General features: G+C 44.8%; 1 protein-coding gene across 2 annotated transcripts in view; it reads left to right on the top strand.

Moving 5' to 3' along the window:
• Window positions 1-15,206, top strand: part of GOLIM4 (golgi integral membrane protein 4) — a 28,843-nt gene extending 13,637 nt beyond the window's left edge. Inside the window, exons 3-16 of one of the 2 annotated variants that reach the window (XM_009089003.4) lie at window positions 9-58; window positions 914-967; window positions 1,467-1,617; window positions 2,784-2,866; window positions 3,401-3,484; window positions 5,906-6,076; window positions 6,903-7,226; window positions 8,414-8,640; window positions 9,065-9,144; window positions 9,736-9,848; window positions 10,930-11,097; window positions 11,510-11,578; window positions 13,010-13,090; window positions 13,414-15,206. In XM_009089003.4, the coding sequence (XP_009087251.2) occupies window positions 9-58; window positions 914-967; window positions 1,467-1,617; window positions 2,784-2,866; window positions 3,401-3,484; window positions 5,906-6,076; window positions 6,903-7,226; window positions 8,414-8,640; window positions 9,065-9,144; window positions 9,736-9,848; window positions 10,930-11,097; window positions 11,510-11,578; window positions 13,010-13,090; window positions 13,414-13,569 (1,811 nt within the window). In that variant the 3' untranslated portion in view covers window positions 13,570-15,206. The remainder of the gene's footprint in view (window positions 1-8; window positions 59-913; window positions 968-1,466; window positions 1,618-2,783; window positions 2,867-3,400; window positions 3,485-5,905; window positions 6,077-6,902; window positions 7,227-8,413; window positions 8,641-9,064; window positions 9,145-9,735; window positions 9,849-10,929; window positions 11,098-11,509; window positions 11,579-13,009; window positions 13,091-13,413) is intronic. The other variant, XM_018912741.3, reaches the window with a different exon arrangement.
• Window positions 15,207-15,508: the final 302 nt, after the last annotated feature.

Genomic DNA, 15,508 nt, shown 5'->3' with positions numbered 1-15,508 from the left:
TGTTGCAGATTTTCTTGTTTATAAACTAGAAGCACAGGAAACACTAAATAAAGGAAGGGTAAGTCATCATGCCTAGTACAAGTTCTTAATAGCTGATGCTATTTGAGTTGCAAGGAAAAGGAAATACTTTGCAATTATGACTGTTCAAAGGAAGAGATCTTGCAAAATACTAATTGAAAGAGCTCTCACTTATCCCAGTTCTACTCTGCATTCATAAGTGCTCTCCAATTCCTAATTATTTGAGCTATAGTGGGAGATACAAATACCTCTCCAGAAAATTAATTTAGAAAATAATCCCCTGTTTATATCATGGTAGTTCAAACGTAATGTTGTTTTATTTAAGGAGAAAGGGGAATAAGAAGGTGTTAGAAATCTTTTTGTTACTTAGCCCCCAGGGAAAATAACAGTGACAGCTTTCTAACACATGGGCTTTGAACTGGAAAGCATAAAGACATCAAGAAACTTTGTTTTATATACCAAGTGCCAGAAGGAAAGCTCTATCTGGCAGAGGACCCAGAAACCTGTAAAGAACTCTTTATAAAGCAAGTAAATTAGGATTTTATGGCTATTTCATGTTGAAACTGGGGAGCAGTTTGGGAGCTGAGGAACAGGAGTTGAAGTAGGTTGTTGCTGTAGTAGGTGCAGAGTGTGGGAGCTTGCTCTGCTCCAAAGCCAGGGGACAGAAGGATTTGTGTCCTGGGGAGCTCCAAAGCCAGGGGACAGAAGGATTTGTGTCCTGGGGAGCTCCAAAGCCAGGGGAGAGAAGGATTTGTATCCTGGGGAGCTCCAAAGCCAGGGGAGAGATGGATTTGTGTCCTAGGGAGCTGCCTGCCTTGGCTGGTGACTCCCAAAAGCTGTGTGTGCAGAGCTCAGGGGTGTCAGGGGGTTTCACAGGAGTGCTTTTGTTTTCCAGCAAGACTCCAACAGCAGATACAGCGCCCTGAGCGTGCAACACCAGATGCTGAAGGTGGGTGACTGGGGCAGCAGAGCACCTGTGCAACTGGTTATGCTGGGGGGACACAGCCTGCTGGCTTCTGGCATCACTGCAGAGTGCCAGGGTGTGGACAGTGCCTTCCTCTGACTGTTAAAAGATGTTTTCCTGCAGATTTTCCTAGTCAGGCTTTCCAGTGGGTAATTTAATCTTATCAGGTGCAATTACTGTAGGGAAGGCTGATTTATCAGCCCTCATGTAGTTTGGCACGTAGGGATGTCCTGAGACACATTCAGCAGCTCCCAGGGGGACAGTGCAGCTCTGGGGTGAGGTGACACAGCCCTGGAAGAGGAGCCTGCTCATCACAGAGATCATTTTGTGTTTGGAAGGAGCTGCAATGTGCATGCTTTGAATAATAACTTCCTGTTATGAATGCTTCCTATTCATCTGCACTTACAAAACAAATTGCCAAAGACAATATTAGCCAGATCTGCAGATCCAGAGCTGTTCCAGTGTCCCAACTTGGTATTTGCAGAGTCAACACGAAGAACTGAAGAAACAGCACGCTGACCTTGAGGAGGATCACCGCAAACAGGGAGAGGAGTTTAGCAGGACATTCAGTGATCACAAGGAGAGATACCTACAGCTGCAGCAGGAAAAGGAGCAGGAGATCTCCAAGCTGAAGGGTAAATTAAACCTGTGTCTGGCTGCCCACATGAAATTGGGTGTTTGGCTTTGTGTGGTGTGACAGAGACATTTTCTCTATTCTCACTCACAGGTCGTTTGTGCATCTTCTGCCTCCTGACAAGTTCCATTTTATTGATGATTTTCAGAGACCTCTCTCTGAAATCTGTTCATATGTGTTCTGTGTTTCTGTCTGGGTCACAGAAATAGCAAAAAACCCAGCACTTTAAAGCCTGTCCAGTGTCAGAGGTTGTTGAGTCAGTCTTTAATTTTTAATTCTAAGACTGGTATAAACCTGGGAAAAAAGGTTTGCCTCTTCTTGTTTGTAACTGAAAGGCAGTCTAAGAATATTTGCCACTGCTAGCAGAGATGTAATTGTGCCTCTTTCTGAAGTGACTTTATTTACATTTTATACTTCCTTTTTCCCTGTATGTGCCAGCTCCTCTGGAGCACATTGCACCTGTACACTTGGGTGATGAATTCAGTTTTTTCTCTTGCATCCAGTTTCCTGTTGGAGATTCTGGGCAGTTTTCAGGCCTCTTCCATCCTCATTACACAGTTCCATGGAGCAAAAGGATGGGGCTGGGTCCATCAGAGCCTTCTCTGCCACCTGTCCCTAACACAGGGCTTGGTTCTGGAGCTGTTTGTCTGCTCTGCAGGCAGAGGTTGTTTGTTGGCTCCACATCAACATCATGTAAAAAGTGGGAATAGAAGCCTCTGTCCCTGATCCCAGAAGCTTTTGGAGCCATCTGGGCATCCTTTCCAAAGGAATAGCTGGGTCCTGTGGCAGAAAATTCTCACTCACCAGGTGTGATGTGGGGAGAGAGGGGAGGGTGCCTTCCTCCCTGCCTTTCCAGGATTCATATTTCCAGAGGGAGTTTTGCCATCTGCAGCACCCTACAGGAGCAGTGATGCAGAATTCCAGGTGCAGGCTGGGTGCACTGATAGAAAATTTCACCAAATGTTATGATTTTCTGCTTGAAAATGGAAAGCTTTAATAGGGCTGGGGAGAGAGGTAAGAAAAACAAACCATACAATTATTCTACCTAATTTTTACTACAGCACTCGTGTGGGATTTTATGTAGATTGTGTTATAATCTTGATTTTAGTGCTTAGCCTGGTGTTGCAAATACAAAACTCTGTATTTCTTCTCATGTCTTTTCAACAGAATCCCTGTATAACTTACGGGAGGAGAACAGGCAGCTGAGAAAAGCTCACCAAGACATTCACACCCAGCTGCAGGATGTCAAGGTAGGCCTTGCTCTGAGAAGCACTTTCAAAATCATGAGGAAAAAATTTTCCCAAGTTTTTCCAAGCCCAAAGCAGGCTGTGCTGTAGACTTGTAGTTTCTGATATGTGGGAAAAAGGAGAGGAATAGGATTTGTCTTTTGCCACCTGCACTGTAGGTGTATGCCCATAAAAAAATAAAAAGTGTTTAGTAGAGAAATCAGGATTTGGTTTTACAAGTTAAAAATCAGGTTTTGGCAAAACTCAATGCTTGATGTTTTCCATCTCTGTTTTTTTTTTTTTTTTTAATGTTCATCAACATCTACCCCTACTTTTAATTTTATTTTAGTTACGCACATCCTGGCCTCCAAATTGCCTTCCCTGGTGTGCTTGCTTCCTCTGCCTGTTTAATATGCATTCCATGTGAAATAAATAAATCCATCCAGCTAAGGATTTTCTTTTCAAAATAAATTGAATTATCTTCCTAGTTCAAACCCCCCCAACTGATCTTTAGATTGAACTTTATGTGAAATGTGTGATGTTCTTCTTTTTGTGTAGCAACAGCATAAGAACTTACTGTCCCAGCACAACGAGCTTGTGGTGACATTGGAAGACCACAAGAGTGCACTAGCTGCTGCTCAGGTCAGAAGGAAAGCAGCTCCTGCTGGCTCTCAGCTTCCCAAATCTGTCTCCAAACCTCTCCTGGCTGCAGGGTGCTGCATGTGCCTCTGGCATGGGGACCCAGCAGTGCATGGCACACAGGGGCTGCTGCCCAGAGGGCTCAGGGGACAGAGCAGGCTGGGGACCAGCCCAGCAGTGCATGTGGTCCTGCCAAGAGAGTCTCTGCTTCCCTGGGAGCTGTCAGTGCCTTTCTGTCTCTGTCCTCTCTGATGGAACTGCTGTGAGCACCCTGCACTCTGACCTTCACGTTTATCTCTGAGCCCTGGGTGCTGGTCTAAGATCTCTTCTTGTGTGTGGCTGGGGAGGTTGTGGGGTTTTCATGGATTTCCAGAGTGGTCTGGAAAGCTCATCCAGTGCCAGGGACACCTTCCACCATCCCAGGGTGCTTCAAGGCCCCATGTCCATCCTGGCCTTGGACACTTCAGGGATCCAGGGGCTGCTCTGGGCAATGCACATCAGTGCAGCAGCAGCAGCAGCAGAGCATAGATGGAGATGAGTATGTGGCTATGAAAGCTCCAGGTGCAGCTCAGATTAGTTTTTAGAAGAGCCAGCAGCATTAAGTTCCCTAAATGTCATTTTCAAGTGAACTATCCATGAAGCACAAACTGTTGCAGACTCAGTCAGCTGTGCCAGTACAAGCTGTGGAGGCCACAGGGAATCTGGAAGTGGGAGTGATGTTGGAGCAGAGGAAGAGTTTTGGTGAAAGATCAGAGGGAAAGGCAATGAGGCAGTGTGAAGTTATTTTTATTCCTGACTGATTTCCTTCATTTAGGCATTTTCACAGTCCACAAAATCATTAGCAGCACTAGAAGCATTGAATTTTTTTTCCCAGTTCTGCTTGTTGTGCCTGTCAATATGTGTGAGATACTCAAAAACCAGGGAAAGATCAGGAAGGTCCCTCATAGACTGAATATCTGAAGAATCATAATTTGCAGTACTAACCCACACTGGCAGCTAATTTTGAGCTCTTCTCCCACTGGCCACGTTTGCTGTGTGGTGTGTGCTGATAACATCTGAAATTCCACAAGGCCACGTGGAGGGACTGATCTGAGGTTCACCAAGCCCAGAGGGAAGCTCCCCACTCTCCTGGCTTTGATTCAGTTCTTTAATTAGAAAGCCTGTCTCATACAAAGCCTCTCTGTCTGCAGCCAGGCTGTGACATTTGTCCTGTGGGGACCCTCCAGGGAAGGGTCTTGCACATGCCTTCAGAACAGAGGGTATTTCACACTTTTATGTGGTTTCTCCTGCAAACCAGCTGCAGAAAGTCCCCCAGGGATTCTTTCCCAGCTCCTGAAATGATTCCTCTATTTCTGGATGTACTCTAGACATTGAACACCAGTAGTCAATACTGCACTAACCTGAACCTTTCAAGCATTTTGGTCTTAGTGCTTTTTCCCAGCCAGGCAGGTTAATTAGACATTTTAATAAACCCTGTTTTCTGCCTGTGTCAGCACCTTTTAAGCTGTGGCTGTGACTCAGAATGTTCAGTTTAGGGACTCTGCTGTGCACTCTGCTTTCCCTTTAGGCTATTCTGTTTTAGGAATCCATAGGCTTGTGCAGGTTCTCAAACACACCCACATGTCCCCTGGAGCAGCAGGGAAACTCTCTGGTGTGGCACCTGTTGTGTGTGCAGCTGATCAGCCTTTATACACCCTGCCCACCCCAAAAAATCCTCTTTAATTGGAAATCTTCTTACTGCAGAGCCAGGGATTGGGGTATCAACTTTGCTGGATTTTCATTAAAGCTTCCTGATCCTGTCCAAAGTTAAACAGCAAATCAAATTCCAACATTTTACTGTTGCATTTTAGGAAGCCTTTACAAATTTGCATTTTTCTTCTACTTGTTTTCATTTTTTCCCTTCTGCTTTTCCCCTTGCTCTTCACCACTGTGACTTTCTTTGCCTCAGTTCTGTATGTTGGCTGTTGTCTTGTCTAACACCTGTCTAAATGTTGAGCACTTGGCATTTTCATGACGTGTAGATGTACTTTAAAACTTCTGTTTCTGAAAGAGTTGCACTTCTTTCTACCAGCAAAGGAGAAGTTTTGGTGCTTTTGACTTCCCTCACTTTAGTCTGCCAGGAAAGCTTCATCATCCCCTTCTGACACTTCTCCTGCTTGGCATGAATAAAACAACTCCTCTTCTTTGTCCCACAGAGATGTTTTTAATACACTTTGGTATGCATGTGCACTTTGAAAAGATCCTGATGGATCAGTGTCATCTACTGTTTGGAGGAAAAAATTATATTTTAAAAGCTCCCATCCCTTCTCCTCCGTGGAAAGTTAAGTTTTCTACCACGTGTCCTGCCAGCAACTTCACTCCAAGGTGACTACATTTGATTAAGAAATTAATTTGGACACACTATAATTAACATGTTGGCTTTAGACTCAGGTGGAGGAGTACAAACAGCTGAAGGACACACTCAAAAAAATCCCCAGTTTCCAAGATGTGGAGAAGGAGGAAGGAGGGAAGGAGCAGCAGCCCGAGGCGCGGGGCCCGTCCCCCCAGAGCCGCCCCCCGGAGCCCCCCGCAGCTGGGGCTGAGCAGCAGCAGCAGGTAAAGGGCTCCAGGCAGCCCAGCAGTGCTTCTGATCCAGCAGAACGTGCTGAGTGTCTCTTAGGAGAGTGTGCCTGACTGTGCACCTGGGTCACTGCTGGAGGAAAGCAGTGAGCAGTGGTTTTAAAGGAAATCTATTCATGATGATCTCTTCTCACGTGACTAGTCCAGTTTTAAGTGTATTTCTGCCAGCTGTTTTAGGAAGTTGCTCAAAATTTAAATTTTTTAAATAAGAAATCTAAAATTTTAGCTATCTCAAGTGTTACAGAAAGCTTTTAGAAGTTCTGAATAAATTTTTATTTTCTAAGGTTCCAGTGGCACATTGGTGTATTTAAAATTGGCACATCAAGGTTCAAGCAGAAAATGTGTAATCTAGAAGTAAATGTGGAAGTAAAGGAAGAAGTTAAGAAAAAACAGTTCTATCCAGCAGAACCTACAAGAAATAAAAATCATGGAATCATTTAGTTTGGAAAAGAACTTCAAGATCTTTGAGTCCAGCTGTGAACCCAGTTCTGCCAAAGCCAGCACTAAACTGTGTCCCTAAAACACAAAGCTGGCTTTGTAGAATTGTAAGGGTTTTTCATTTTTCAACTAAAATGAGGCTGAAATGACACTGTGGTGGAACTGTGCAACACCTTGTGTAGCTGTACAGCCACAAACCAGGTACTAACCCCATTTGGCAGGAGGAGCTTGTTCCAAAGCAGGCATTTGGCCCTCCTGACAACAGCTCTGGGCTGGCATAAAGGATCCAAGTCTGTCCTTGGCTCTCTTGAAACTGAAATCCATAAATGTCTTGTACACACATAATCCTGTGTCTGTTTTGCAGAATGAGAAGCCAAGGGAGGGAGAAGAAATAAAGAGCCAGGAGCAGGACAGGGCTGAGCCTTTCCACGTGCAGGGAAGGGCTCACGAGAATGCCAAGGAGCTGAACATCCAGGAGCAGCAGGAGGCTGGAGAGGATGAGGAGCAACGGGCAGAGCAGATGGAAGAGGAACGCAAAAAGGAGCTGGAGGAGGAAGAAATGGAGCAGGCAGGGCAGCCTGAGCACCTGGAGGAGGAGCAGGACCAAGCCCCAGAAGAGCACGAATGGAAAAAGCAGGAACAAAAGGAAGAAGAAACCAACATGTTGGGTGATCACCTGCACTCAGAGGTAGGGAGCTGTTTTCTAATTGATTAAATCTGCTGTTTGAATGGAGGCTTCTCTTTTCACTGCTGGCCTTGTATTGCAGTCACCTATTTCTAGGCAAAGTTTTTATAGAGAGTTTGGGATTCAGAGCACTGGCTGGTTTTTAGATAAAATTACTGTCATGTTTGTAGAAAATTTGTGATTCAAAGCACTTGGATGCAATAGGATTCAGGCTCAACTTGAGCACACTTGTACTGCAGTGCTGGCCAGATCTTAATGAACATTAATTCTGCTGATAAAAAGCAGCAGATGGAAAAAAAAAAAGAGCAGCAGACTGAATCCTGTCTCCCACTTAAAACCTGAGGCCTGGGGTAGCTGATGGAGAACTCAGCAGGTGAGAGGGAGGCTGGGATGGAGAACTGCTCTGCTTTGGTAATTTGATGCATCTCAGCAAATTGCAGAGTGTTTCCTTGTCAGAGGTACCTGCCTTCTGCAAACACACTGCCAGCTCAGTGCTCACTGTTGTTTGACAGAGAATTTTAACTGCCAGACAAACGTGACTAAAATAGCCAGGGGAAGTCAGTGTGCAGCTCTAAATAAAACCAGCAAATAGAACCTGAATTTGCATCCTAGATTGGGTCTGCAGTAGAAAATGTATTTCACTGGTCTCACTGTAGGCTTTGTAAATGCTTTCTGTCCTGGCAGATTAATTGTGTCACTCTGGTGTAATGAGGAGCTGGTGCTGAGGAGGTGCAGAGGGTCAGAGCAGCAACAATGGGTTAAGCTGAGAAGCTGGAGTTAGTCTAAGTTATTGCTGAGTATAAAAAGATGTGCAGTGTCTCACTTAAGGCTAAAAGCAGCTCCCCCTGAGATTACCCCTTAAATCAATGGAAACTTTTGCTGTCTTATCAGTCAGCAAAACCTCCTTTTAGTGTGTAATATGTTGGGAGGTTTTATTATTATTTATAGGAAAAGCATGGCTTTCCTTAGCCCACAATGTCCTCTTTCTTCCCTGTGTACTCCACAAACACCCCAACACTTCCAGTCTGTGTTCCAAGATATGTTTTAAATTCAATCAGGGACTCAAAGTCTTAAAAATAACTTTGCTGTAGTTGCATGGAGCTTGTTTTTCCCTCTGGACAGCTTTCTCCCTGCTTGTTTCTGATCACTGAGAGGATGATTAATGTGTGACTAACACGTTTCTGTGACAGGTAACACCAACAAAGAGGCAGAAAGCAGCTTACGAGCAGCAGCTGGAGCAGCAGCACCTTGGAGCGCAGAGAGCAGAGGAGGCCAAGCAGCTGAGGCAGCAGCAGGAGTCCCTGCACCAGCAGAGGCTGAGAGGGCAGCTCCTGAGGCAGCAGCAGCTCCAGGAGAGAGAGCTCCAGCTGCAGAGACAGGCAGAGCAAGGGGAGAAACTCTTCAAAAACCGCCTCAGGTGCAACTCTCCCTCTTGAGCTTGTTGTGCTCTGGGTTGATGTTGTCAGCTTTGTTCTGGTCCCTTTTCCTGAGGGCAGATTTCCAGGGGCTTCTGTTGGCTCATTCCTTGAAGAGCTGGAGGTTTGTTCCCTAAAATTCAGAGTCCTGACTTTGCTCTTTGCCTGACCCACATCCTTCAGGACTGCAGACTCCACATGCAGAGACACACAACACAAAGGCAGTGTAGCAGCACACGAAAGTCTCTGTTCTGTCAAGCATTTTTCAGGAAAGGTGATGTGAGAAAATATCAGATAATAGAGCATGAAACTGGGGCCTGCTCTGGCAGCTGCTGAGAGAGGCAGAGCTGCAGGTGGGGGGTTGGTTATTAAAGCAGGAAATACACTTTTGAAACTGAAATGATGCTTGGCTTTTAATGTTCTCAGCCAACAGGCTCATTATGATAACATGGACCAGGACATTGTACAAGGGGAGGAAGAGCAAGGTATTCAGGAAGAGGAAGGAGGTAAGAGAGAATTTCTGTCCCTGCCATGCTCACAGGCTCCCTGTGTACTGCCTTGCATGGGAGACTTTAATATTCATTTCATATCCAGATTGGATTCAAGTGAAACATAAACTTGCAATTTAAAACCAGAAGCTCAAATAACCATGGCTGAACCAGCTGACTGAGTGAAATGGTGGAATTACTAAAGATATACCCACATTCCTGAAAGGAAAAGTGTCCTTGGGACTGAGCTGGTATTACCAGGCTCTGGGGATCTTGGTGATGATCCTGGCTCTGCCTATGGGTTTGTTTGATCTCTTTAAATTACAGAATCATGGAATTGTTTGGGTTGGAAGGCACTCATCTCATTCCACACCCCTGCCATGGACAGGGACACCTTCCACTAGCCCAGGCTGTTCAATGCCCCATCCAGCCTGGCCTGATCTTTTAATTTCTGTTTCCTTTTAGAAGTAAATCAATTCTGTGAGCATTATCTGTTTATGTAGAAGCTGCCCACTGCTAAAAGCACATGTGGAACCTTGTCTGTAGGAGACTCTTAAAGGGATAACTAAAAACTGCTGTAAAACAATAATCACCAAAAAAATTCCTCAGCTTATGAACACGACAACCAGCACCAGGATGAAGGTGAAGATGATGATCAGAATAATGCAAATGAACAGCAGGGAGCAGAACATCAGGCAGAAAATCAGCAGGCTGATGAATCAGTAAGTATGAATTGAGATGCTGAGGGTTGCAGTGTTACTGAAGTGAGAACCCACAGGTCTCGTCTGACATAATTGCACCTTATAGAAATGAGATAAGCAGAGGTCTGCCAGGAAGACAGGCTTGACAGTTGAAAACAACAGCTGAAATCTATTTAAAGGGTCCTTGCTCATTTGGGAAGAAATAAAAGGAAAAAGCTCCCATATGTGAAGCAAGGTGTTTATTTCTACATTCCTTTGATCTGTGCTTTCAGTGGAATAAAGGATTTGGTCTTAGCTGGGACTTGAACAGGTACATTTGGCTTCAAAAAATACCAGCAGTGCCCAGTCAGAATGAGAGGGGATGGGATTTTTCATGCTGTCATTAATGAAAGGCCAGCTCAAGAGCCTCTGTAGCCAGCTGGAGTCAGTACAGAGGTGTGAGATCCTGAAAGAGGATGTAGGTCAGCACTGAACTGAGCCCTGATACCAACTGCACAGAGATCTGGGGCAGGAGAATCACCCTGGGCCTTACCCCAAACTCCAGCTTACCTGGAGCTGTCAACTTCAAGTGCACCTTCCTTACTCCCCTCCCATTCAGCAAATTAAGTACAGTGAATATTTCTAAGGGATCTTGTTGTCTGTAAAGACACAAAACTGCTTTAATTGAATGATAAGCAGAAAATGCTCCTTTTCTGCCTGGCAAAGGTGAAAAGTGTTTTGTTTTCTTGTAGACATAGCCAAGGTCAACAGAGCAGGACAGGCTGTTGTGAATGATGCCATCAGCTCTGTGGAGCTGTGAGCATTCAGCTCTTATCTTTGTTCACATGGCCTTATCAGGCACTGTCAGCTGGTCAGTGAACACAAGCTGTGCAGCAGCTCTGGGACAGAAGTGCTCAGATTCTGTGGGTTTCAGCAGACAGGTGCCTGCACCTCTGTCCCTGCTCATGCTGAGGTACCTCAGTGAGCCCTGAGCCTGCAGAGATTCCAGCTGCTGCCCCTGGGGATGGAGCTGGCTCTGACAGCCCATGCTGCTGTTCTTTCAAGGGAAATGCAGCTGGACCATGGGCTAGAAGTATTTAACAGTCCCTCCTGTAAATTACAGAAGGCAGCCATGGAAGATGTGAATCCTGCTGATGACCCCAATAATCAGGGAGAAGATGAATTTGAAGAAGCTGAGCAAGAGAGAGAAGAAAACCTGCCTGAGGAAAATGAGAAGCACAAGGAAACGGGTCAGAAACCAGGACATCCAGGAATGGAGGAGCACTTGGTGGTGGGTAAAGGCAAAAGAGGCACCTCTGGGGCTCCTTCAGGAGGCTAAAGCTACACAGATCAACTGTGCTGGAGCTGTAAACTCCTCCAGGCAGACAGAGTCTGAATTTTTATGGCATTGCTCTTCAGTGGGGTGAATATTCCATTGTCTTCCTGCTTAGTATGGAAAGTCTTGCTTTATTCTGTGAAGTGATTTTTCTTATATTCATCCTGCTATTTTTTAATTGAGGGCAACTTTAAATCACAGAGTTGGGCTCTCTCTGCTGCTAATGAATGCACTAAAACTTCTCCTGCCATTATTGTTACTTCAGCTTTACAGAGAGCTTTAGTTCCAGAACAAGAAGCTTTAATCTTCAGCCCTCTGGTTATTAGGCAAGCTCATAGATCTGAATTTTTATGTGATCTTTGTGCAGATGGCAGGAAATCCTGACCAGCAGGAGGATAATGTGGATGAACAATACCAGGAAGAGGGAGAAGAAGAGGTAAGAACACAGACCCAAGGCAGGTGTAGGCTCAGGCAGCAGAGCACAACTCCATTAACACTCTTTGTGTCTTTTGGAACTGCAGGATGAACCCAAATCACTTTGTTTGACTTTAGAAACCTGGGAAGTCTTTGCCATTACTCTGCTGTCCCCTTCTGGATACACTCTGGGTTACTCATGCTCCTGTGCTGCCATCCATTAGTCTTCCATGCCACACAGCATTAATTGTGCAATAATTGAAAAGATTAAGCCTTTCACAACACAAGTAAAATTTCCTGGAAACCTCAAGGTCACAGAAACCTCATTAATCTCTAATCACACACTGCAGTTCTGAGCAAACTGCTTCCTTGGCCACTTACTAACTCTTTAGCTGTGACTTTGATTTATCTGTGCTCCTCCTGAGCAATCCAAGCTGCAGTTCCTGGAGCTGCTGAGGAAGCTGACAGCACGTGGAGCTGGAGCAGAGAGGGAGGGAAGGGACTTTTCCCTTCATGTCATGCTCATCATGCAGGCACCACCCTGAGCCATGCCTCAGCCCCTCAGCAGTACCTGATTAATTCCTATTTCTGCCTCCCACAAAACCCCTTTCAAAAAAAGCCCTGGAATTGGCTGCTGTCACTCCCTCATGGGGAGCACTTTGGATTAGCTGGGATGCACTTAGCAAAATGCTGCTGCTCACATCCAAGCAGGCCTCTGGGAACTGGGCAGAGCTGGCCTTTGGCAGCTGCTCTTTGGCTTCCAGGATCCATTTATACACATCTCAGAAAGGATGTGCCCACTGTGCTGACTGGGAGCAGGGAAAAGGCAGCAGGGATTGAATGAGCAATTAAGAGACAAAAGAGATGCTGCAGAGGGGAGCAGTTCCTTTAGTGGGTGGACTCAGATATTATCCATTGCTGTTCAGATCTTTCCCAAAGTGACCCAGGTGTGATGGATGCCTCTGACCCAGCTCACAGGACACTGTTTGGAGCAGACAAGCACAGCAGCACTTCCAAAAGGAAATCAAGTTTACTTCAAAACATTCCTCTTTCAAATTTACACCTAACATGAGAAGTGGGGCATGGAATGGAGGGAGAGAGCTGGCAGAACAGAAGGGAATGAGAGGTCCAAAAGCTGAATATCAGGGAGACAGATTCAGCATGACTTGCTCTCTCCAAGGAAGAGATTGTCTGTGAGAATTGTATTTAAAGCTAGATGCTCTCAGAGGAAGTGAGTTTCCTGACTGTTGGGTGGTTATGGATCTTTTCATCCTCCTTTAACCTAGCTCTACTCTCTTCTCCCTTCTTTAGAATGTTCATTCTGTAAAAATATCACATAATATCATTCTGTAAAAGTATTCTGTAAAAACATGTGAAGAATGTGCCCAGTTGTGCCACAGGCCACTCCTTGAAAGGCAGTGAAACCATACAGAACATCTCTTGTGCTTTGCAGGTGCAGGAGGACCTGACTGAAGAGAAGAAGCGGGAGCTGGAGCACAATGCTGAGGAGCCCTATGGGGAAAATGAGGAAGCTGTGAGTTCTGTGCAAGCCAGGGCTCAGGGACAGACCAAACCCTGACCACAACCGCTCATGGCACAGGGATGTGACATCATAATTGTTCTAGCTTGCTTTGGGCCATAGAGCTGAACATTTCATGCTGTCCCAGCCTCCTTTTGCTCACCCTTCCATCTCTGGGTCAATTCTTGCTCCCTACAGGCTTTGGAAAATCTTTTTTTTTCTGTTTCTGCCCATCAGCTCTCACAACTCCAGCTGAAAATAATTTCAGTGCCCTAATATAAGTCATAAGGAAACTGGCAGTGAATCTGTTGTAAGTTTGTTTTGTTTTCCCCAATCAGGCAGATGAAAAGAATAACAGAGGGACAGACCAAGAGCAAGAAATGCAAGAAGACAACAACCAGAAAGCAATTCATGAAGAAAATTATGAGGAGGAAGAGGAGGAGGAGGAAGGCAGAGCTGTTGCAGCAAAAACTCGCAGACGAGGGGAGATGTAGTTCCTCCTTTCATTTTTCTTTTTCCAGTACACAAACTCCTGTTGTGTTTTTTTTAACCAACTTTTTTTAGGGTATTTAATTTCAAAAAGAAAAAAAGAAAAGCTTGTGTTTTCCACTTTTTACTTTTCTATTAGGTGCTTTCCTGTGTTTATATGAATACAGTATTTTGATACTCTAGATTAGGATTTCTTTTCTATCCAGGCTGTACATAACCAGACATCCTCTAGGTTGGATTTTTTGTAACTCTGGGCACGGTTTGTAGAGGCCATTTTGTCCAGGCCTGACAGAATGTTTGGTGTCATGTCAGGAAGGAATATTCCTAGTGCCTAAATCCAGGTGACTTCAGTCACTCCAGCTCGTTGTCTTCCATGGATTTATTCTGACCAAGGGCTGCAAATTCCTTGTAACCTCACAAAGCCAAGCACAGGCCGTGCCCTTTGCAGGACCAGGCCTTTTCTAGGTGCAGAACAGTTACAAAATATGCAAATTTTACAAGCCTTCAGAATGCAGCCAAGTTGCCAGCTGTTAATTTTGGCAGCTGTTTCGATACGGTTCAATTATGCATTTATTTTAATGAGCATTCCCAGGTACTTCAATTACAGGCAGTACCTGGCTGCTCATGCAAATGGGGCTGTGCTGAGAGGAGCTGGGAGCTGCAAACCAATTTAGACTTGGAGCTCCATTATGCCAAATCAAAACACTACTGTCACAGGGATGAAGATTTACAGCAGCAGCAATTTCCTTGTCCTAGTTAATATATAAAATATTTGACCAGAACCAGCCTGATGTTGCCTCAGTGCCATGTTTCCTGGAGGGTGTGGTTGCTGAGCTGACACAGTTGGTGCAAGATGTTGAACTTAAGGCCTTTACCTTCTTTTTCCTTATTTATTTACAAAAATCTGCTGGAAGGATTTCTGTGTGCCCCAGGGCGAGACTCAGACTCGAGCCAAAGCCCACAGAAGTTGTTTAGCAAACATCTCCAGCACTGCATGCTGAAACCTGGGGAGGGGAGGGGGGGAAACGACACAGAAATTGTGCCTTGGTGTGGGCTACCCTGAACATAATCCCAGTGCATGAATTATACAATATTTGTATTGGTACAGACACTAGTTATTTAATATATGGTAAAGGAGAATGGGAATCTGGATTTCCCAGGCTATGCCCCATTGCTGGAAATGAGGCACAGGGGAGCTCCCCATCAAAGGCTGTGTTAATATATAAAGGGAGAGGGGGTGGGGGTTTTCCCCTTTTTTTTTTTTTAATAATGATGCATAGCAATGTTTTTAGTTCAATTTTTTGTATGAATGTAATTTAATTCATTTTTCTACTAACTTGATTATATTATGTTTTATAGTTGGTTTCCATTCATTGCAATTTTCCTAATTGTCCCAGATCCAGTGCTTTTGTTTCATAGAAGGATTTTTGTCAGTGAGTATTTTGGGTTTTCTAGTTACCATAAATCAGATTTACCTTATGTATAAAAAAAAAAGTTTACATGAGACTGTAAAATGTATAATATGTACATAATCTTCAGAATACAATTATTTTGGTAAATTGGCCTGTATTTTTAATGTCATGGTTGCAGTATGTAATTATTTGAGGCATAATAAAACTTGACTGCAGTCGATAAACCAGAATGTAGTTACTGATCTTTCACATGCTGAGGGTTTGTGTCACTTTTCCTCATGGTGTGTTTGGATTTCATTTTAATACAGGAAGCAGGGGAAGGGATGGAGCCCTGGCAGCATTTTCAGGGAAGTGGAATATTTTTGCTGAGCTGCTCCTCATTGCCACAGGATCCCTGCAATTCAGGGAATGCCAAAGGCTTGGCTAAATGAAGAATTTAATGAGTTCCTGTGACCTAAAAACCACGTGGAGCTGGGCTACAGCCCCAGCCCTGGGGCAGAGGATGAGCAGCACAGGGCGTGCTCAGATCTCC

This window comes from Serinus canaria, chromosome 9 (genome assembly GCF_022539315.1).
Source record: "Serinus canaria isolate serCan28SL12 chromosome 9, serCan2020, whole genome shotgun sequence".
Lineage (NCBI taxonomy): Eukaryota > Metazoa > Chordata > Aves > Passeriformes > Fringillidae > Serinus > Serinus canaria.
The sequence above is the reverse complement of the archived record's forward strand: the minus strand, read 5'-3'. Positions and strand labels throughout refer to the sequence as shown.